The 22167-nt window shown below is 37.2% G+C and overlaps 2 protein-coding genes across 5 annotated transcripts; both read right to left on the bottom strand.

Annotated features, from left to right (window-relative positions):
- Positions 1-1921: 1921 nt before the first annotated feature.
- Positions 1922-2787, bottom strand: LOC103715094 (rapid alkalinization factor-like). The gene has a single exon (XM_008802616.4). The coding sequence runs from the start codon at positions 2613-2615 to the stop codon at positions 2253-2255; it is 363 nt and encodes a 120-aa protein (XP_008800838.1). The 5' UTR covers positions 2616-2787; the 3' UTR covers positions 1922-2252.
- A 6518-nt stretch (positions 2788-9305) lies between these two features.
- LOC103715095 (protein LOW PSII ACCUMULATION 1, chloroplastic) lies at positions 9306-21894 on the bottom strand. Of its 4 annotated transcripts, XM_008802618.3 has the most exons (10): positions 21613-21703; positions 21376-21496; positions 19293-19396; positions 15252-15387; positions 14871-15102; positions 13817-13974; positions 13442-13630; positions 12385-12485; positions 11868-11964; positions 9306-9788 (listed from the first exon to the last, which is right to left on the bottom strand). In XM_008802618.3, exons 2-10 carry the CDS (start codon positions 21376-21378, stop codon positions 9714-9716), a joined length of 1095 nt encoding a protein of 364 aa, XP_008800840.1. In that variant the 5' UTR covers positions 21379-21496; positions 21613-21703; the 3' UTR covers positions 9306-9713. The 4 variants fall into 4 exon arrangements, with proteins under 4 accessions (XP_008800840.1, XP_008800839.1, XP_038972215.1 ...); XM_008802617.3 differs by lacking the exon at positions 21376-21496 and having other exon boundaries at positions 21613-21890; XM_039116287.1 differs by lacking the exons at positions 15252-15387; positions 21376-21496 and having other exon boundaries at positions 14871-15097; positions 21613-21891.
- Between the last annotated feature and the right edge of the window lie 273 nt (positions 21895-22167).

The following is a 22167-nucleotide window of genomic DNA, read 5'->3' as shown; positions in this document are numbered from 1 at the left end:
TTATCTATTCACAGAAGGTTGCTGTTCTAGGTTTGAAACAATCCTACCTACACTGCAAGATTTAGTCTTAAATTACAAGAAATCAATGCCCTAACAAAAGTCCAGCTGGCCATAGCCGGTCCCGTTGGAAGACCGCAGTCACAAGAAGAAGAAACAATTTGAGAAGCGGCGCAACAAACATAAACAAGAATTCTTTTTTTATTAAATGGTGTTTTAGAAGTAGTTTATTTGAAAGTTCATATCTGTAGCATTAAGTTATTTTTAATTAATTTTTAATTTATTATCAAATAGCAAAAGGAGGCAAGATCTTCTTTCGAAAAGGAAAGGGGGCAAGACTGGGTGCCTAGCCAATGGATTAGGAATTGCATACTCAGCTTACGGTTGGTAATCGGTTCGGCTTCTAGCTCTAGTTCAGGCAGTAAGCTAGTACAAAAGGTTGGCTCTCCCCGCCTACAATCGCGATTCAAGGTAGAACTAAGGTAATAAAGACAGAGATAGGAAGTCTAATTGACCAAAAAGGTTTGAATTGTAGAAAGTTGAAAATGATGTTGCAGCAACCACTCAAGAACAGAGAAAATCTTAAAATGAAAAGGGCTTTCACTATCTCAACCTCTAGTTACTCCACAATTTCCTGCATGGTGTCTAGTTGCTCTAGCCCATATAAAACATGACTTGTTTCCATCCTATATTAAAAAATAAGGATGAAACAAATTATGGATAGAAATCATCATTTTACACTTTTTGTGTTTTTATTCTTGATTTTCTCAGTTAACTAGCAATTAAAATGCAAATGAATTAGCCTTTGTTTACATCTATATTTCAACATCAGGGAAGCATGATTTGCAAAATTCATGATGATAAACATTTCTTTATTTATTCATATTAAAACAATATGTGGGACTGGTTGGCAAAAGTTGGGATGGTGCTTGAATAAGTAATTCCATAGATGAGGAATCTACCAATGTTTTTGATCTTAAAAAGCTTCCTGACCTCCTAAGATATTTGGAAAAAGTGTTTTGAAATTACATATACATTACTAAAAACAAGTATTCTCTTATTTTCGAGTTAAATTCACATCTTATATACCATCAAAATCTTATACATCCTACATCCCAATATAAAATACTATTTTCATCTTTGATTGATACTTTGAAGCAGTCTCCATGTCCAAACTATTTCAGACAATTTCCTCTCACTTGCACATTACCTTAAAATAGAGGGCCAATTTTTGGGAGCTAGAGGTTATTGGTGTGTGGTTAAATAAAACCCAACATAGGTAAGAGAGAGAATAACAAAACTAACAAATCTTTTACCCATCATTCTTTTACCTTCTTTTGGCCTCCAATGGAAGTTAACTCAAACTTCCTATTCCTTCCCAACTTTCTTCCTAACTTGTCCTTCTCCTATCCCTTTCTTGAGCCAACAACCCAAATCAATAGCAACACCCCAACTCCCTTAGTTCTATTCCAATAGTACTTTGCCCCTTCAATAAGCATTTATTCTCCCACCAAACTCACCACTTTGATTCTAATAATTAAAGCTACTTAATTATCATTACCGACGCCCATATATATAATCAAAAACAGAAACACCCTGTTAATTCCCAACAAATCTATAATAGAAAAAAAAAAATCATAACACTTTTTTTCAAAAAAAAAATAAATCATTTTTCTTCATAAACAGCAACCTGCAAATAAGCTCATAGGAAAAATAAATACAATGAATTATTTGCACAAATCACACATACAATTAATTAAAACCCGCAATGCAAGAACAGTAACAGCAATAAAAGTACTAATATTCAGCAAAAATTCATCAACAATGACCAAAGAAAGAGCTAAATCTATAGCCCTTTTTTTCGACACACAAATAACATAGAGAACCACTTTACAACACCACCACAACAGCAACAGCACCAACAGTCAGAGCATCAATTATTCAACATAAATTCATCAAAGATTAACACAAGGAAGCTCAACTGTATAGGGGACCGGAAAAAAAATCAGATTTTTTTTTTACACAAGACATATAAAACATGTTTACATAACAATGAAACAACAGCAACAACAATAACAACATGAAGAGAACAACAACATCACATACCAAATTAATCTCTCTCTCTCTTACTAGAAGAAGCCTTTCCCTTTAGCAAAGAAACAGATAACAGGGGAGCTCGGAAGGGAGACACACACACATACAGAGAGAGAGAGAGAGAGAGCCACACACGCACACACACAGAGAGAGAGAGAGAGCTAACTCCGGCATTTGGTGATGGCGGAGCAGCCGCGGGAGTAGGGGTTAGCCTGGGCGCCGGGGCGGCAGTTGTAGTAGGAGGCGCCACGGCGGGAGCAGGGGGTGTTGTCGCGCTTGAGGGAGTTGTAGGAGATGTAGTCGGAGGTCGCCAGGATGCGGCGGGCCACCTCAGAGCTCAGATCGAACTCCTCCCCGGCGAGGCACTCCTCTATGGTCCCCTGGCACGTCGACATCCCCGGGATCCAGTTCAGCGGCACGGCGCCTTCCCCTGCTCCGCCGCTGGAGTAGGCGGCGGCAGCGGTGGCGGCAGCGGCGACAAGGAGGGACAGAAGAAGGAAAGGAAGTCCCGCTAGTTTCGCCATGGAGTGGTCGGCGCCAAATGCCGATGATGTGTTTGCTTTAATTCCTCTCCCTCCCTCTGCCTCTCTCTTCTCTTGGAAGAAGAAAAGAGAAGGCTTTTATTTCGTCGTGGTATCTCTCTCCTTGTCCGAGCTCTGGGCAAAGAGAGCGAGAGGGGAATGGGGGTGGGGGGGAGGAGAGGGAGCATGATAAGGGAAGGGAGTGGAATTAATTGGGCCCGGCGTTGTGGGAGAATTACAAGAGATGCCACTTGACTTGGACGGTAGGTGTCGGGGAACGGAGCTCATTGGATTGGCGTGTGAGAGAGCGAAAGAGAGACCAGGTCTGAAGCCTTTTTTTTTCACTGCTGCCTTCTTTTTTTATTGTTTTTCTCTGTGTTTGTGCACCGTTTAATTGTACTAATTTCTGGGACCGTTACCTCTATGTTATTTTCTTTTGTTTTTAAGTACTGCAAGCGTTATTTATGGGGATTTTAAAGCCCGAGCTCCATGCAGGTACATAACCCGGGTTGACCACATGCAAGTGAGCAAGAGAATGCTACCGCTGAACCAAGCTCGGTTTAGCTTATCATGCTTTTTTACTTGCATTCTTTTTTTTTTTTGGAAATGGTGGTAATATTTTTTTTTATTTTATTTTTGGGCACTATATTTTATACAATTCAAGTACGGATACATTCAATAATACTAGAAAACAACAAATCTCGGAGTGCTCTATATAACTCCTCCTTTCCACCCAGTCTGCGATCTCGTTAGCCTCTTTAAATATATGCCTGGTTTGAAAGGGCACATCATCACTCACCATAGCCAAAATATTCTGAAGCAAGAGTACCTCCTCCACCGCCACTCGGATCCTCTGGATTCAGTTGATTACGATGGCCGAATCACCCTCCAATATAATCGAGCTGGCTAGTGGTAATAATTTTACTGTTGCATGCATGAGGTATATTCCAATGAAATTAACCAAGCAACATATTTATCATTAATTAAATTTGGGTTTTAAAGATTATAATACCTTCATGGGGATGATTGTTGTTGTGCTAGCTTAACTCTTTTTTCGCATGCATGATAGCCTAAAATAGTGTTTTATATTTGCGATATGTTATGGATGTGTGGCGAGGGATACAAGGATTATAGGAATTGTTGCTAACAAAAAGGACAAGAATTTAGTGGGTACGTTACAAGATAGTTTGCAGATCAAACATATATATATACATATATATATATATATATATATATATATATATATATATAGAGAGAGAGAGAGAGAGAGAGAGAGAGAGAGAGAGAGAGAGAGAGCAATTGTTAGTAAATCTAGATGTGACGAATGAATTTGCCTTCTATGACTTCTTCAAATGGGATACACTTCTATGAAAATTAGTGGTAGTAGGGATCCAAACTAGCATAAGAAATTCAACCAAAAGGTTAATGAGAGCATGGATCAATGGCCTAAATTTCAATGAAAACTAATGTTTGAACAATCACTTAAAAATAGTTTTCATGCGAGTGGGAAAATAATTACTTAAAAAATCTTCGTATCCTAGGAGAAAACATAAACTTAAAGATGGGTCTTGCCAAAAAAATAAAAAAAAAAAGGGTTGAAGAGGACATCGAAGATGGAATAAGTGTAGCGATTTCATTTCTCTTATTTTTAATTTTTCGAATACTCGAAATCATCTATAATATAAATCATTGGATCTTGCTAGTGGATGTGCTTAGATATCCAATACCAACCCCACGAATAGATCTTTTAGTATATATAGCATTCAGGCAATGTGATTGTTTGATTAGCGTAACCATGTGAAGCAAAAGCCACCAAGAGCAGCTAAGGTGGTTTTTCTTTTCTTCTTATATTTTGGAAAACTAGAAATAGAGGCAAAAGCTGAATTAAGATCACTTATAACCAAACCCAATAATTTTACCAACTATTCTAGTTGGCATATTTTTTGATGTAATATAAATTAGAATTAACATACTTTATCAAAACTCATCAAGAATCATGGGGTCCTTTAGCATCAAGGAGATAAATTAGACCTGCTCTTAATATCTTTGTAGGGATAGAATCATGACAAAGTTTAAACAATGTTTAGATGTGTGGTCATGTCACTAGTTCAATCTAAAAATATTTTCTATAGTATCATAATTAAGAGCAAGATGGAGAAAAATTATTTATATTCCTTTCAACCAAAGACTCATTAAAATGGATATTTTAAAAAAGTTGGCACATAACTTTTTACCTTCTAAACTCATTTATTCCACATCATACGTGAATAAATTACTGTATCATGGAAGACAATGTAACTGATTACAAAGTAAAGAGTAAGTTAATCTAGTTACTCGGGATTAACTTATTCCATTTCGACAGACAGCCTAAAAGAGTACACTTTGAAGGGAAAAAAAATGTATTTCGTCTAGATTTGGCACCCTTTGAAGTCCCCGCAATCCTATTTATTTCATTTAGCTAGGGTGGTCTCATTGTCTTAATTCAGAGCTATCTACAGGCATCTAATGAACCAACAAAGACTTGATCATATCAGCAAGCTATGTTTTTTTTTGGTAAACCGGCGTCTCGTTACTGAGTACGCCTCGAGCAATCACAGTACAAAATGCAGACTAGGCCCTACAGAAAAATACAATCATAGCATTAGAAAAACACATGTAAAATATGATTGGCCATGCCATCTTGGCTGTAGAGAGAGAAGAAAAAGAATGAGATTGGTGGCAATCTAATTTTTATTGCACATGAACACACTTCCTGAAGGCTATGGCCTCGGATAGTTTGGTGAATCAGTGAATGGAGCAGTAGGTGGGCTGCTGATGTAGTAATTCTACCTGCCGGTTACCCCCAAAAAAAAAAAAACAGCCTAGTAGCTCTACTATTTTTTATAAAAAAATAGTTTTCCACAAAAAGGAGAGCCTACTCTTTGTGATTAAGATAACATGATGAAAAGATGAAAAGTCAACAAAAGAATCATTCAAATGGTGTTAAATTGATAGGGAGACAAAGCCCAAGACTTTCACTTTGTTTCGAGTTCAAAAATATTATTATTATTATAAAAAATTTATATAGAGATGGCAATGGATCCAATAAGCCACTATTTATACTCGCTCATACTTGTCACGGAACGAGATAGAATAAATAGAGTTAAACGAAGTGGGTTAGATGGATCAAGTCAAATAAAATTACAAAAATTATTTTTTTATATATATCATTTTTTTTAAGAGAGAGATTTATGAAGAGTTATATATATATATATATATATATATATATATATATATATATATATATATATATATATATTCAGATCAAATTCAGAAATTTTTTTACCATTATGCATATCCATCCATCCTGGATCCATTATGGTTCGGATAAAACTTACTTTATTAGGATCAGGTAAAATCTGATTTATTAGAATCAGATTGGGTCGGATATCTGATAGGGTAGAGCAAATTGCCGCCTCATTGCTGTCGGATCACATTATCTGCAAAATTTAGCAAACTTAATGATGCAAAAGAAATTAATAATCTACCAATTTTCACGCATCGTAATCAAAACTATATATGGCTTTAGCAACTCGAGTTCATCATGTACAAAGCATCATAATTATTACCATCAATCTTCATTTTTTTTTGGTGACTTTTAATATCCATTCTTTTATACCGTAATACAGTTTCTGTCGACAGTCTCTTCAAATGGAACTTGTGACAACTAAAACACAAACATATGCCAAAGAACAAGACTGAATGATTTTCTTAGGAAAAGGGGACAAAAAAGTACAGGAATGGTTATTAAAAGCAGGCCTTTAGATCTTGCCTTTGGGGTTGTAAATGGCATCTAATCATACTAAAGGACCCGGACATTAGTGTCTTTCAAGCTCAGATGAGATAAAATAAACTTAACCTGCTAACTTGATAGTTTATTCAAAACATTTTTTTATATGTCTCTCTGTACTTATGTATGTAATAAAAAATTCTATACATACATATATATATATATATATATTGCAGATGTCAATTTAATTAAAACCATAAACCAGAATTTTGCAAAAGATCACAACATCAAACGCAATCAAGTAATAGGTTTGGATTTAGATCTTATTGTATTTGACTCTACCAGTTCTGTTTACAATTCTACTTCCCTACCTATCCTACCAAAACCTGTGTAAACAAAGTAGAATTTTTAAACTTTTTATTGGACCTGTAATTTTCTATCAACAAACTGGTTGATTTTGAATAAAACCATACTCCCAGTGGTCACATCCCTATTTCTGAAAGAGAGTGTATGCTTCTTTTTCCCATTCCTGGCTACACTTATCAAACTTAAGATTTAACAATTTTCTAAAAAATTGAGCTGCTGAGAATTCTTCTGTCTTAAAACCACCACAAATTTAATAGAAAAGTTCAATGCCACATAATGACACGAAGAGAACGTCGCATCCTTTTGAAGGATCACACAAAGATAATGTTACAAATTTTTCAGATCAATTGTTAAATATTTTGTTTGTCGATTCTTATAGATATATTTATATTCGTTTGGTTTAATTTATCCAATTTACCATAATAATTTTTTTTTTCTCTTTCAGTTTTTTTTTAAAAGTATATTAACTCTCTCCAACCCCAGGGCAAATACCCAATGTAATCAAACCCAAGGAACAATCTTTCGTCCACTCTTATTCTCCCATAAGCTGCCATTTTCGGCTGACTTGCACCTTTGTCATGTAGCTCACCAACTCTTAGACCAAATAAATAATCCAAATCCAACAACAACCACCCCTCATGGGAGGACATATACATTGACTTCCTTTCCTCTAAAAAGTTGCATACTTTCTTATTCAAAGAGAGGAAGATGACCCTTTCAAAACCTACTTTAAGTTGCAGCGTCCACATTAAGAAGAAAAGATAGCATTAAAAGATTCTATAGCTAATGTCTCTAGCTACTAAACATCTTGTTCCCAATGATTTAAAGTTTGGGTTGGTAAATGTTGTATCAGTGATATCACAAAGAAAGAGAGATCGACAACCATATCTTAGTGAAAGGATTTGGCCTAGATAAGCCTTGGTGCTTTTAATCTACCGGCCGGGTGGATGGCGAAGTGTAATAACAAAATTGACACAATTTTTGGTGGTCTTCTTATGTGCAATTGCGAGCTTAAATTAAATCATTGAGAAAATCATCTGCCAACGAAATTACCACATTATCATGGCTCCCTGTCCCTTTTGAGTTCCATCATATATTTAATCCTCAACTTATAGCAACTATATATTAGTTCTTGCTAAAATGTCCATGATGTTTAACAATTTTCGCATCCATGTAAATAATTGATTGGTGCTTTCCTGATGACCATAACATGAGATTGAACTGTCGAATCTGGAGGGTAGATTTGAGGCCTAAGCTTTCAAAGCAAAAACAAACTTAACAAGAAAAATTTGCATAACAACAAAAAATGAGTGATGTACAACTCACAAAGTTACACAAGAAAAATCGGACTACAGCATTACACAAACCAGAATGGAAATGAGGCTGATACCGATGCAATTAAGATGATTGATAATGCTGAAATAGTTGAAAGATTCAGATCAATTTAGAATTGCCTGTTTCTGAAAACAGGTGGAAAAAAAAATGCAGCTTGGTTGTCCAAATTTTTGATAGTAGGTGGATTTCTTCTGTAAAATCCCACATAAAAATGTAGTCATGACACCATATTTGGTTTGCAAAATCTCACCAAGAAAAAGCATCATTCAACAAAAGCATTTTTTTCCCAAAGTCATCGACCGACAGCATTGATCACAACAAATCATGAGATGAGTACTGAAATTATGCCAACTTGGTCAATTGGGCATATGTATATTCATATTAAATACATAATTTGTCTAGGTTTCCCCATTAAAAACCATTGAAGTTGTTGAATAAATCAGCCCTCCAAGTTCCAGAAGTTTGTTTTTGTCTTCCTCATAAAATAAGTACACCAAATAAAAGTCATCCAACCCTTGAAGAATTGTCGGATCGTAATAAGAATCACAGGAATATTTTTTTCCAAACATTACAGAAGCCTCAAACAAGAAGCCAGATTCAATGATTATTAGCCACCTACTACCTTGCATCACGAGTTAAGAAACATACAGCTAACATGTTTGAAATCTTCCAGTTGTTGTACTAGCTCCTAGTTTACTATGTCCTAGTCTTCAACCTAAACCATTAATAACTTGCTTGTATCATACTTCTCAGATACATGAAGTTTCTGACAAAAGAAATCAAAGAATCATTATATAGTCTAAATTATCTACCTTCTCTCCTAATTTTTATCTTCTTTATTTACACAATATATGAAAGTCAACCACTTTTTTTTTTGTGTGTGTGTGTTGGCCGCGGCGCGGGGGGGGGGGGGGGGGGGGGGGGGGGGAAATCAATTCAATTGATCTGTCAAAGGAAATCAGTTTGCATTGCAACCTAAGAAGAGGCACTTGAGAGCCAAAAGTGGAGATAAGATTGAGAATAAATTCAATGGAGGGAACAACAAGGTGCAGTGTAAATACCAAAATAAATGAGAGGAAGAATAGACTAAGGAACAATTTGGGCCTCAAAAGGAAGTTCTTTAGAACTTTTTACTCCCTGCATTGAAGAGTACAAAAAATCATCATAACCTAATCTACCATACCTGCTGATATTACAAAGCCTGGAACATGAACAGACGCCACTCATCTTAATTGCCTGCTCCATTAACTTTTTCTCCCATTGAAAAAGAAAACAAAATAAAGTACTGCTTACACACCACTAGGATGTTTTCAATTTCCGATCAGTAAAACTGCATAGCAGTTATCTCTCAATCCATTTATCTCATCTATTTGATTGTACAGATCTAAATCTATCCATAACTTAAAAGAACTAAAGCTATCTGAGACTAGGATCATATGAAAATCTAAAAATTTGGGTTGAATTGTCATTATGATATGACTGCTCAAGAAGTTGAATACAAGAATGATGATTAAATATGTCACAAAATGAGGAGCTTCTGATGAGAGATGGCAGATGAGTATTCACTGGCAAGGCATGGTACCGGGAATGTATGTTTCCAACATGTGTGGTTCCTCAATTGTGTATATAATTCATCTTTCTAGTTTGCTGAGCAGATCTTCCAGTGGGGGCAGCTCCTTGACAATCTGTTGCCAATCAGGCATGCCCTGCAGAAAGACAATAGTATATGAAATTGGTTTGGAAGTACTTGACTATATTCAAAGCATGAGGTTTGGACTGTCTGGCATTTGCCAAAGAAAATGTTAAACATTGTGTTTCTATAATTAAATAAATCCATCATCCAGGAATAATCCATTCAATGTTCCAAGTTGTTTCATAGTAGGAAGCATGCAATCTCTTTCAGTCAATTGGAAGTTCTCAGTTCAGCAACATCAACTTAAGACAAGCACTTATCAGTTTTCTAATTGCTGGTGTGTTAGTGCATTAGTATGCCCAAGGTTTTTAGGCATCAAATATAGAACCAGGTCACTTAGCACCAGAAATGGAAATGAAAGGAATTTGATAATACCGCAACATCATTGCCAGGTAAGATGAAAGGCCAATGATAGAGAAAATGATAAAGTCATAAAATGATAATACCTTCATTACCGGTGAATAAGTTTTTGACCCACTCTTACAGGGGAATGCTAAAAGCCATCCTATACCGAGCTAAGAACGAATGGAGCTTTGCTCTGTTTTATTTCTTTAGCTACGCATTTATGTCTCATTTCCTTGATATATAATTAATAATATAACATTTAATATGTAATATTGATAAAAGTAAAGTAACCCCTACATGAATTTTCAAATAAATGAAAAGTATTTGGCATATGGCCACCAAACAACAAATAAAGTTACCTTAAGTATTTATATATGGATTATGAAAAGTCCAACTGTCTAGGTTACAATTGGTCCAATTGAATAAACTTTCATCCATAGAAAAAATAAAAGTTGCAAATTCCTGAAACTTTGGCAACTCCAGTTCATGTAAGTTACTTTCTATCGACTCATACTCTAATTTTATCACACATCAGCCTTAACATTATCCCATCAGTGATGCTTATCTTCATGCATTTGATCCCAATATATTCTCTAATATATCAATCCATATTACATTTATCTCAAAAAAAACACCCTTCAAGTTTCAAAGGCATGCAGTTCAAAGAAATGTCTTTCTATTGTCAACTCTTCTGTTGTGGTTGATCCCGAGATTTTCATATGACTAGCAAATTATTTCTTGAACCTCAAGGTTTACCAAGGCCTCATTTTTACTTACATTTCATTTATTACTTCTCTAGTTTCCACCTCTTTGTATGAATTTTAATCTTTCTTAACCTTGCCTTATTCCTTATATCTAGCAATTCCGACAATTTTTTCATCTCAATATGTAATATAATTATTTACAGATAACATAGAATGCAACATTTCCTCTTAAGCATTGATGTCAGGTCCTTATGGCAAGTGTACAGAGATGAAGGCTTTAGGATGTCTTTAGTAGAATCTCATCATGACTAGAAAATAAATTGTTCCGCACAACTATTTCTAAAACTTATCATTGTTCTTTTATCCATTTTCTGAAAGATCTTAATATATCATCATGTCATCCTTTAAACATTCACCAGAACGCCTCTTGTTAATGGGCCAGGCTTGGGCACAGGTAATGCCAAATTTGAATGGGCCCGGCCTGAAGCTTGACTGTAAATAAATATTGTTTAGGCCTGAGGCCCAGCCCATGATGAGCTATGTAACAAATGTTTTCTACAAGTAAATAGCAACTGTATGTGTTGATTTTTACCATTCTACTGGAGCATTCCATTAGTTGCTCACCAAGAAATTATCCACCATGCTTAATTTCTGAACATAGAGCCTTTTTTTTTTTTGAGAGAGAGAAAAACACAATATATGTCAAAATCAATGGTCAGAGATTTTATAAGCTTCAAAAGAGGAACTGCTACATAATGGTTTCAGACATGTTCCTGAACAAAAAATCCATTCCCCCTTCCACTTCCGTTCCTCGTGCCTCTTTGGACTAAGATTAAACATAATGTGTGACATTTCTAAACCTAAAGCCCAGCTTCTATGATTTGAAGAAGGATGAATTAGTCTACAACCATAACTAGAACAACTCCAACACACTGACTTGGATATTCTAAAGTATTTTACGCATGATGTAAACATAGTTTGCACATGAATATATGAGAATGTAAGAACATACTTACCAAGGGAATTTTAGTGCATGAACTTACCTTTCCTGATCTTCGAACACGGCCATCTAGACGTAGAATTATGTAAACATCATCACCAGGAGTAACACCCTCTGATTTTTGTTGATCACGTATCCACCTGAAGAACCAAAATAAAATTAAATTTACAAAAATAAACTACTGAGAATTGTAGGCATATGAGTCTATCTAAAACATTCTACCTTTATTTTCTTTGTGAAGCCCGGCAAAGAATGTTCAATAAAAAGTATCAATTGACAAACTTTAATGCAGAAGTCGTTTTGGCATACCCTTTAATCCAGGATTGGATAGCCCATGAAGGCATGAACTAATGAATTAGGATGATAGTCATGTATCCCTTAATCTTCTACTTTGAATCAACAAATTTAGGTACATCATAACATGGAAACTTCCATAACTCTAAGTCAAAGGCACAGACAACTATTCTAAATATAGTGATGTTAGTTATAAACTTAACTCTTATCCAGCAAAAATGTAATATATCTTTAAGAAATTGGTAAACAAGTGAAAGGAACTTAACCTTTGCCATTCATTAGGTGATACAATCTCAGCTTTGAAGCGCACTTCAGATTTCAGGCGTGTTTTTGCAACTATAGATTGAGTTCGCTTTTCAAAGTCCTCCTATGAAGATATGCAATCATGTTGTAGAGTCAACATGTATACAAATTATTAATTCCAAGAATTATAAATATTTGAAATTAATAGAATTAAAAGGAAAAGTCACTATGTAGAACTTTTAGCAATATCAAGTTGCTGTTAGAGCTTGCTTACTACTAAATATGGAGCATAAGCATTTAGAAAACATGTTAAAGATTGAATACCTCAATTACGATAAAATTAAAAAGAACCAACAAGTTTGAGATGGAAGCAAATCAATCAAAAAAAATTAAATAAATAAATAAACCATGACATTGAAATAGTGAAGCAGCTCATATGATGAACTCTAAGTCCAAAAATGGACTCCGATGCTTATCATCATCTCTATGTGTTTGCTGATTATCATTCACCGGCAAATCCCAGTACCAGACAAGCGATCAATCAGAAAGATAGGCCTGCAGACAAACTGATAACAAATTTAAATTATTATATGAAGAGTTCATATGATTGGCCTCATTAAGCTGCTCGCATTCATCAATATTCAATTTCAATAGAATGCCCCACTTTGTAAAATATTCAGCATCATATAAGGCTATTTCAGTCACATAAAAGAGGGTACTACATATTGCTGAGACTCAGCATTTCAACATTAAAGAACACCCAAAAAAAAAACAGAAGCTCAGGTAGCTGAGAAACCAGAAATCAATAGATTCGGCATCAATAAATGCTAAACAAGTAAGAAAATAAAGCAAACAAAATGAAGTCAGCTGAGATTATGCAATTGACAGGTAACTGTTAATACCAACTATCAGGTCCTACAGTTAATAACTTTGTGCATTGCTACTGCATCAGGAACAATATGGATATGCTCAAATAAACCGAACATCTTTCACTAGACCAACAGGAAGTTTTTGTGTATGAGAGTCTCAATAGTAAATATATATATGCTGCATGAAGTACAAGAAAGCAATGAATCTAACCCCAATAGAAGGAACAGAGGCAGCAGCTTTTGAAGGAAGACCAAAGCCTTTTTTCTCAACAGAAGTTCGTCTGTAGTCACCCCAGATAACAGGAATCAGAAGAACACCCCGTTTAAGCAGTTCAGTTCGGAATCTCTCAGCCTTTTCAATAGCTCTAGACACTGTCTCCTTATTCCCTGCCAGAATAACCTAAAATTTTTCTTACACCAGAACTCAGATAGGAATTTAAAATGCAATCAAGGCAAAACATGTCAAATTAATGTAGTTGCAAAAAAAAGGGTAAGCAAGTACATCCAGTAAACTGAAAAGGCAAGAGAATGTCTAAGTTGATTTATGATCAACGGGTGGTAAGAAAGAAGCAAAAGTGATACTAACTGGCCTAGCAGTGTCTCGGAGTTGCACGAGTTCAACAATCCTATTGGTTGAAAGGCGCACAGGCAATCTCGAGAGAGTCTCATCTCGTGAAATCTGAGCAATCTGTTCCTCTTCTTTTCTATTGTCCCAGATGAACAATGCCACAAGAACAATGATGCCTACAGAGTGCTGATTCAAAAGCTTGATCAGTCTAAGAAATTAACAGAGTACCAGGATGAATTCAAAATGAAAATTCGCATGCAAGATCTAATCACATAACAAGATTAAGGTTTGACTTGATTCTGAATTATTTATGAAAGAATAAGGCCTCAGTTATGAAAGATGTAAGCAACAATTTGCAGATGAGGGAAAGAAAAGACAATGAATAAATGATAAAATGTCCTACAGAGAATTCCACAGACCACAAAAATGTCAGTTTGAGAGAGTTTTCTTATTTATTTATTTATTTATTTTGGGGGGGTTGGGGGGGGGGGGGGGGGGGGGGGGGTTAAAATATCAAAGCATGAGTTGGAAGATACATGCCTCAGTAAAATTTTTGATCCTCGAGACTCCAGTGAATCCAAACAGTATTGGTAAAATGGAGAGCAGCAAGAAGAGTTCTACAATGCCTACTAATCCCCCGCGTACTACTCCATTTAACCGAAATTTGCATGGTTCCAATTATATGGAATTAATAGGAAAAAATAAATAAAAGGAAATCACCAAAATATATTAAAAATATGATTAAAGTGAATAGGGTAACCTAGCAGTTGCATGACATTATAGAACAAGTTATAAGTACAATGAGCATTTGAAGGATTAGTTTATGCTAGTACTAATTGTTAAAAGTAGCAAACAAGTATAAACTCAAGCATTTTAATTGTGAAAACTGAAAAGTATGAATAGTTAAGATTAATGCAACCTAGAAAGAAAAAACATCATTTAATGGCACAAACAACCAATTAATTGTCTAGAACTTTTTGCTCCACCATGCTCTAGTATATGCTTTATCACAGCATACACCGAGTAGACCAAATATGTGCTAAATAATATTATAGGATATATGTTCATTCACCTCCAATGTTAATGGCAGCATTTCCAGCAGTCTCCCAGATATCAGGAGCATCATCACCACCTTTAATTGCACGAAGGAGTCTGGGAACAGTAAAAAACATTGAAATTCCTGCAGCAGCTGTAAGTGCCACATAGAAGAATCTTCTAACACCACGAAATGGTGCCTGAACTTCACTAATAAGTTTGAGGTCTCTTCGAAATCCATATCCTATATCTTCACCTCCCAGCCTGGCCTAACAAACCAACAAATACAGATAAGCAGAAATTTTCCCACAAAAGGTGAAAAATACTGCAGCTAAAGATGAACTGATCTATTCATGGATATGCCAAGCCAAAGGAATAGACAGATACTGCAAATAGGCAATGGCAATGGCAATGCAACCTCTTCCTGTAATTCCTTAAATTCCGGCAAAGCTCTAAATGAGGCTAAGTCAGGATCGTTGAGAATAGTGCCGAACTTGAGATTGTAATCTCGCAAAGCAGTTCGCAAACATTCTGCAGCTTTCCTACCTTCCCCTCTGCCACAATAAATATATATAGATAGATTCATGAAAATAAATGAAGTACAACAATTTTCAAATTATAATTTAAAGAAGCTAACATATAACATTTCTCCTTCCAGCAGTTAGTTAGAGTAGTAATGGTAACTATCACGAAACACCTTCCTTCTGTTTCAACAAATGAAAGGTATCATGTGATTAAAAGTTCAAGTAGTCTCATAACCTGTTGCTAAAGAACTAAATACATCATAAGGAGCCCCCTGTTGGTTATTTGGAAGGCTCACAAGCTTGAAAAAGCCATTAGACGATAGAGTTTGTATTAGTGAATACTAAGTATTAGGTTGATTTCTTTCCTAGAAAAAAAGTGGCTTTTTACTGATCAGAAAACAAATGACCAAAATGGAGAATTACTGCAGAGAGGCACCTTCTATCTAAGGCATATTAGCAGTCTCCAACAGCATAACCAATCCTAAATGACAAAACCAAAAATGTAAGTTAACGACCTAAAGAGGAAATACATGATAATCGATCTGGCTCAGCAAAGCCTGTCAATTAGCAGATAAACAGCAGCACACAGGTTGTCATTTCCATTATCACGAAACAAGCCTCCAGATCATGCTCTCAGAGGATATGAAATTCACCCCCGCAAGGAACATACCTTATTTTCTGGTAAGTTATACTGCACAATAACCGTCCATCAGATTTTTCTGGCTTCAAATTTTTGTTCTATATATCTCCTTCCATGGCAGCAAACCAAAGCATGAAATGTCACTCTGCAAATTATCGTTATTATATCCTAACATGACCAAGAAAAGTTTAAAACTCAAATTCCATATCATCCACTTATGACCTGCACCATGGAAGAAGGTGATCGGACATCTCACCATTTTGCACTAGACTGTTAATATCTGTCAACCCTCTTTTTCAAGTTATCAATCTGTTGCATGAAGCCACAATCCATAATCAAGTTTTAGTTTCCAATGAAAAATCCAGCATTCATTTCCTTGTCCAGCTAGATTGTAAGCCAGTGCACTGTTCATTTCCTTATGAAGAGTTAGCTTTACTTGACATCCTTGAAGCAATCATGTGCAGAATAGAATACTCCTTAGGCTGTGCCTGGAAGGCCAATAAAATCGGGATAAAGACTGTTATCTCAACTTATCCCACCAAACAGCCAAAATAGGTATCAGAATTGGCAATCCCCGATAGTTCGATCAAATCTGGGATATCTCAATATCAGCTGTTCCACATGCATTCTGGAATGGAGCTATCCCAGCCATTTGGTCCCACCAGATTTTTCGAAATGACAAAAAGCAAGGTATTAAGTACTGATTTCCATACTCGCATGGTACACCCCATACCGAGTGTAGGTACCAAGCGATGTGTTGGTACTTGGTACCATACATCCTGTTGTACCGACATACAAGGGTGCATTGGGTACTAGATCCCCACCAATATGGTACGGTATTGCCCAATTCGGATCAATATGCTCCAGTATGTAAATCCTTGACTAATAGCAAACTTGGCTAGCAAAAAAGTAACAACAAAGATAGGGACATATTTGTCTTTTTAACAAAAGTGACTGCAATATTATCAGCTTTACTTTGGTACTTTGTAATTATTAAATGGGGATAAGAACACTTTATTCAAACAGAAATAAGACTTATCCAGGAATTAAATACACCTATGGAGGATAAAAAAGAATGTTTTATGAAAATTTCCTATTCCTTTTGCAAGCACGAACGCAGTACACTCTCAGTTCTGTCTCTTCATAGCCATTGGATAGTAGAATCACTTCAAATACCAAGCAATCTGTGATAAGTAACAAAGATTCATGCTAGGTACTGAATAAGTATTATGCTCCTCACCAAGCAAAAGCAAAGATACCTAAAGGCACTTTCAGAGTCTAGAAAGTTATAAAACTACAATTGCAGTGTCATGCATTGAATGCAAAGACTACACCAGATCAAGGTAAAGAAAAGTTGTCATTGAGAGAGTCACTTCATGACTACTAAATTTTGTACTTTTCTGCTACAAAGTTGACACCAAGGCATGCTGAACCGGCCGGAACCAGTCCGTTCAGCCTATACTGAACCGGTGCCGACGAGCACCGGTACGGTACAGCGTATAAAAACGGTTCCGACCCAAACTGGGTCGGAATCGTTTGGTTCCGTATTTGTACCGGTGCGAATCGGGCCGGTTCGCGCCGGTACAAGCCGGTACGGGTGCGAACCGGGCCGGTTCGCACCGGTCCAAGTACATTTTTCCTGCGCATGAGCACGCGGGGAAGAGCGCACGCACGCAGGGCAGCGCGCCCCGCGTGCGGGGAAGAGTGCCCACGTTGCTGGAGCCCGCGTGGGCCTCTTAATGCCACAGAGTGGCATTTAAAGCCACTCTGTGGCATTATACGCGTCCGTGCGGAAGCGGTAATTTTTTTTTGGGAAACGCGCGCGGACGCGCAAGCGGAGAACGCGCGCCCCCGCGCGATTCCCCGCGCAGGAATCGCGCCCCCGCGCGATTCCCCGCGCGGGGCACCGCGCCCGCGCGCGGTTCCCCGCGCGGGGGCACCGTGCCCGCGCGCGGTTCCCCGCGCGGGGCACCGTGCCCACGCGGGCTGCCAGCCCGCGTGGGCCATTTAATGCCACTCTGTGGCATTTAACGCATCCGTGCGCGTCCGCGGACGCGCGCGAACTCGTTGTTTTTTTTTTTTTGATGTCCGCGCGCGCGCGGCTCTGGTTCGGTACCGGTTCCAAGCCGGTACCGAACCGGAACCGTACCCGTGCCGGTGCTCACCGGTACGCCGGTACGGTCGGTCCGGCGAACCTTGGTTAACACCTTCGCAAAAGATGCATATTAGGATATTCCTACAATCCCTCAAACAGTCACCCCGCACCCTTGACGCTTCATCAAGAGCAGCAATCTATAGCTATAGCAGAAGGATAGTTTCTCTCCAAATTTTCACTGCCTTTACCATCCAATATTGCTTGCCTTCCTGCTCATAGTTCTTGTATTTTAATCATCAAAATAATTCTTTTACTGACTTAGAAGTATTCAAAGTTTATAATATCCAATGATCTGTTAAATTATTTACAGAAAGTTCTAATTTTATCTTGATATATAGTATCAGCACTTGCCTCTTGGACAATGCCCCCCATCACCCCTTTACCTTTCCAAGAATGAATCCATCTTGTCTTTTTATTTATTTTAGTTCCTTCCTCCCTCTCTTCCCTAAAAATTTGCCTCATTTTTTTTCCTCTACTCCATCCACAAGGCAAGTGCATTGGGCATGGTAAATAGTAGTGTTTTACAGTGCAAACAAGATAATAGCTGCACTGTGGTATTTTGATCCTTAAAACCAAAGAAGTACAAATACCCTTTCTTTCTAGATTTATCCAGCTTTTTTTTGTGTGTGTGTGTGTGTGTGTGTCTGTGTAAGAAGCACAAATGCATTTTCTGCCATTATGTACCAAGATGATACAAATGATAGATGACATCACAAAACAACTTCGAAAAGAAAAAAAAAAGAGCTACTGTCAGCAACAGAAAGACCCACACAAAATTACTAAATTTGCTTCTATGAACAGACATAATAGTAATATCATCAGTTTTCAAATATATAAGGTTGAAGAAAGAAAAAAAAAAAACCTTTAATTTGCAGATTGTTGCTTCAAATTCTTGCTAGTTTACCCTTTTCAGAAAACTATAGCAAAACAATTGGTCCAATTCCCTTCCTAATCGGACTCATCCCCCTTTTTTTTCAAAAAGTTTTACACAAAACACAACAGAACATAAGTCATACTAGTTGAAGTAAGTGTTCTTATAATAGCTTACCAAACTTAATGATAACATCTCGAAAAGAAAATAAAAAGAAGCCTTATCTGCTACTATAACATACTTATAGGAGATGAGATAGACGTTCTTACCTGTATGCATGGCAGCAGGCTTTGTTATACAGTGCTGCTTGAGCTTCAATGGGTTTTGGATTCAAAGAAAGTGCATTTTCAAACTGCATGAGAGCATCCTTTACCTATCACATTCACAAACATTGAGGCATTTAAAAAAAGTAGTGAGATATATGAGAACCAAAGGAAATTACATTATTTGCTCATATAAGATGTTCATTGTTCGGGGATCTAGTCAATGAAAGAAAGGCACAATGCATTTCATCAGCATCGATCAAACAACTGAATATTGGTGAAGACCAGTTGGATGTTTGCTCCTTGTTACTTTAATCATCAAGGCCCTTGTTCTACCAATGCGCAGAGTTAGGTCTCATCTGAAGTTCTTGACACTATCCTCTCCTGGTATTCTTCCTAAATAGTCTTGTCCTCACAGGCATGAGTAAAATGATGTTGCTGAGAGGAAGCGTCAGTGCAATCATGAGACAACTCATGTGCTCCTCATTTCAGCTGTCATGTCTTCTCATTTCTTGGTTAAATTTAATCCCACATCCACCTATTTCTACAAAACTAGTCCTTCCATTATTCTTACAAGGTGCACATCATATCAGTGTTTTTATTCTCCTCCTCTTAAGGATGTCTATGCACTTTAGGCTGTACCTCTTTTTTTCCCAGCCTTTTGATGAACAAGCTAAGCTTCCACTTGAGTTACTAAACAGGTCATCTCAAAGTTCCTAATATATGGTTGAATACTTGTATCCTTGTTACATTACCTTCAGTCTGCACATCTATATCTTGAGCTATGTTACCTTCTCCAAGGGAGTGGCCTTCCATAAAAAATTTTGACCAGTACATTCTTCATAATTTTTTTTTTCAGTGTCTATTCTTCATTAAGTCACTAAACTCCGTCCTTTTAGTTATGGGTCCGTTTGCTATGATACTTTTGATCAGTGCTTTCATATCTCAATGTATGTCACCATTGCCTGAGAAGTGTCCTACCACACAACCTTTGTCTAGCATCTACCTTTCGTAAAGCTTCCCAAGCTTCCTATTTTTTATTGTGGCTCCATCTGTCCTCTCATAACCCTTTCCTCTTTTCTTTCCTTCCAATTTTGCTCCTACACTTATCGATTCTTTTGTACTTGGTCTAAAGTGTTCCTGTATTTCCACTAGCTTCCTTAAATCATTTATTTTTACTTTTGTCAACTTATGGCATCTCTTGATTCCTCGTCCACTATAGAGGATTAGTAAACAATCTTTCTTCTTCTCCCATGACATATCTCTCCAGCTACATGTCACAGGTTACTAGGAGTTTGGTTTGGCCCTGCAAAATGACCACAGCATCATCCCTAGCAACAGATGCAGCAATCCCTACTCATTATAATTGGCTCAATACTGTCTCTTACTCTACATAATTACAATATATCATTGCAATTTTTAGTGCCCATGAGAAACCTCATTCTTACAACAAAGTAGTTAAGCATCCATATTTAAAGATAGCAATGGACAACAAGCTTCAAGTGCTCCAGCACATTTACACTATGATCATGTTCCCCCCTCTAACTCTCCTCTCACTAATTGTCAATCAATGTACTCAAATGGTCACATCAACACTACATAGCCTATTTAATTACCCCAGATTTTATTTTAGCATAACATCAAATTTATTGCAGCATTTGAATGAGTGATCATGTGGAGAATGCAATCATTTGTTAGTTCAATTATCATTAGGCATAAGGGTTGTTCAAGACTGACCACACTATACAATATTGTTCATGTGCATATTATGTATTGGGAACCAATGTCCTGCATGAGCAATCATGGCGTGCGATACCATAATTCATATTAGCACTTGCTCCTCAAGCTTCCAAAAATTTTTATTGGACAGAAATAAAAAAATTATGATAATACTGAGCATGAGTTTAAATTTGTAAGCATCATTTCCACTCCAAAATTCAGATAACTTGCATGACCAAATCAGCTGAAATAATAGTGGATCATGCAACCTAACTTCCAGAAGCCATAACTGTCAAAACATACAAAGAAATTGCTACAGTCATTTGTTGCAATCAAGCTCTCAATATCTAGACTTTATCCAAATTCACACCATTTGGGGGTTCAATAAATGGTTTTGCCACCGCCAATGCTCAGAGTGGCAACCAAAAACTCAAGAGCAACGATCTTTTTAACTGATCACAATTCCTAAATGCTCCCTGCAGATACAAAGTCTGGCGCAGAAGATTCCCCCGCACCAAAGTGTCAATTTACTCTAATCTTAAAAAATGGAGCATTAAACGTGCTTACGAGACGAGAATCAAATCGAGGGATGAGTTGGCGTTCTTACCCTTCCTTTGGAGAAAAGGGAAAGGCCCAAGTTGACACAAGACTCGGCGGTCTGAGCGCTGGTTTCCGAGGAGGGAGACGGCGGAGAGGAGGAGGAGGCCACGAGGACGAGACGACTCTTTTGGGATCTGAGACAAGGTCTATAGGAGGACAAGGCTCGTGACCCTGGGCAGCAAAGGAGCTGCTGGTGGAGGCCAATAGCGGCCATCGCCATGGGAGCGAGCGAGCGAGAGAGAGAAAGGACAAAAAAAGGAGGCAGTTTTGGTGGTGAGAGCGCGAGTCGCTAATTATATTACTCCCGTTATCCGGAAAAGGTTACAGCCTTATCTTGTACCACGTTATCAAATTCCTGTCAGCCGTTTGATCCCTTGCATCCATCCGATTCCCTTACCGCGGGAATGAGAAATTTGTAACGGCTAGCTTGCACCTAGGGCATCTAAATCGTAGATTTGGTTCAGGTCAGCAAGAACCCAAACTACTAAAATCTTCGATCCATTTCCAAATCATTTATAATCAAATTAAAAATATAAATATAAAATCCATACGCAATCCATTT

This window comes from Phoenix dactylifera, unplaced genomic scaffold (genome assembly GCF_009389715.1).
Source record: "Phoenix dactylifera cultivar Barhee BC4 unplaced genomic scaffold, palm_55x_up_171113_PBpolish2nd_filt_p 000077F, whole genome shotgun sequence".
Classification (NCBI taxonomy): Eukaryota; Viridiplantae; Streptophyta; class Magnoliopsida; order Arecales; family Arecaceae; genus Phoenix; species Phoenix dactylifera.
Note: the sequence above shows the minus strand (reverse complement) of the source record. Positions and strands in the feature narration are given on the sequence as shown.

Excerpts from the sequence above, each read along its gene's own strand:
- LOC103715094 (XM_008802616.4), bottom strand. The coding sequence starts at position 2,615 with ATGGCGAAACTAGCGGGACTTCCTTTCCTTCTTCTGTCCCTCCTTGTC.
- LOC103715095 (XM_008802617.3), bottom strand. The coding sequence starts at position 21,825 with ATGGCGATGGCCGCTATTGGCCTCCACCAGCAGCTCCTTTGCTGCCCA. Across the intron at positions 12,486-13,441 it reads CCTCTGTTCCTTCTATTGGG|GAGGACTTTGAAAAGCGAAC; the intron begins GTTAGATTCATT and ends ATATCTTCATAG. Across the intron at positions 11,965-12,384 it reads TCACCTAATGAATGGCAAAG|GTGGATACGTGATCAACAAA; the intron begins GTTAAGTTCCTT and ends TTGGTTCTTCAG.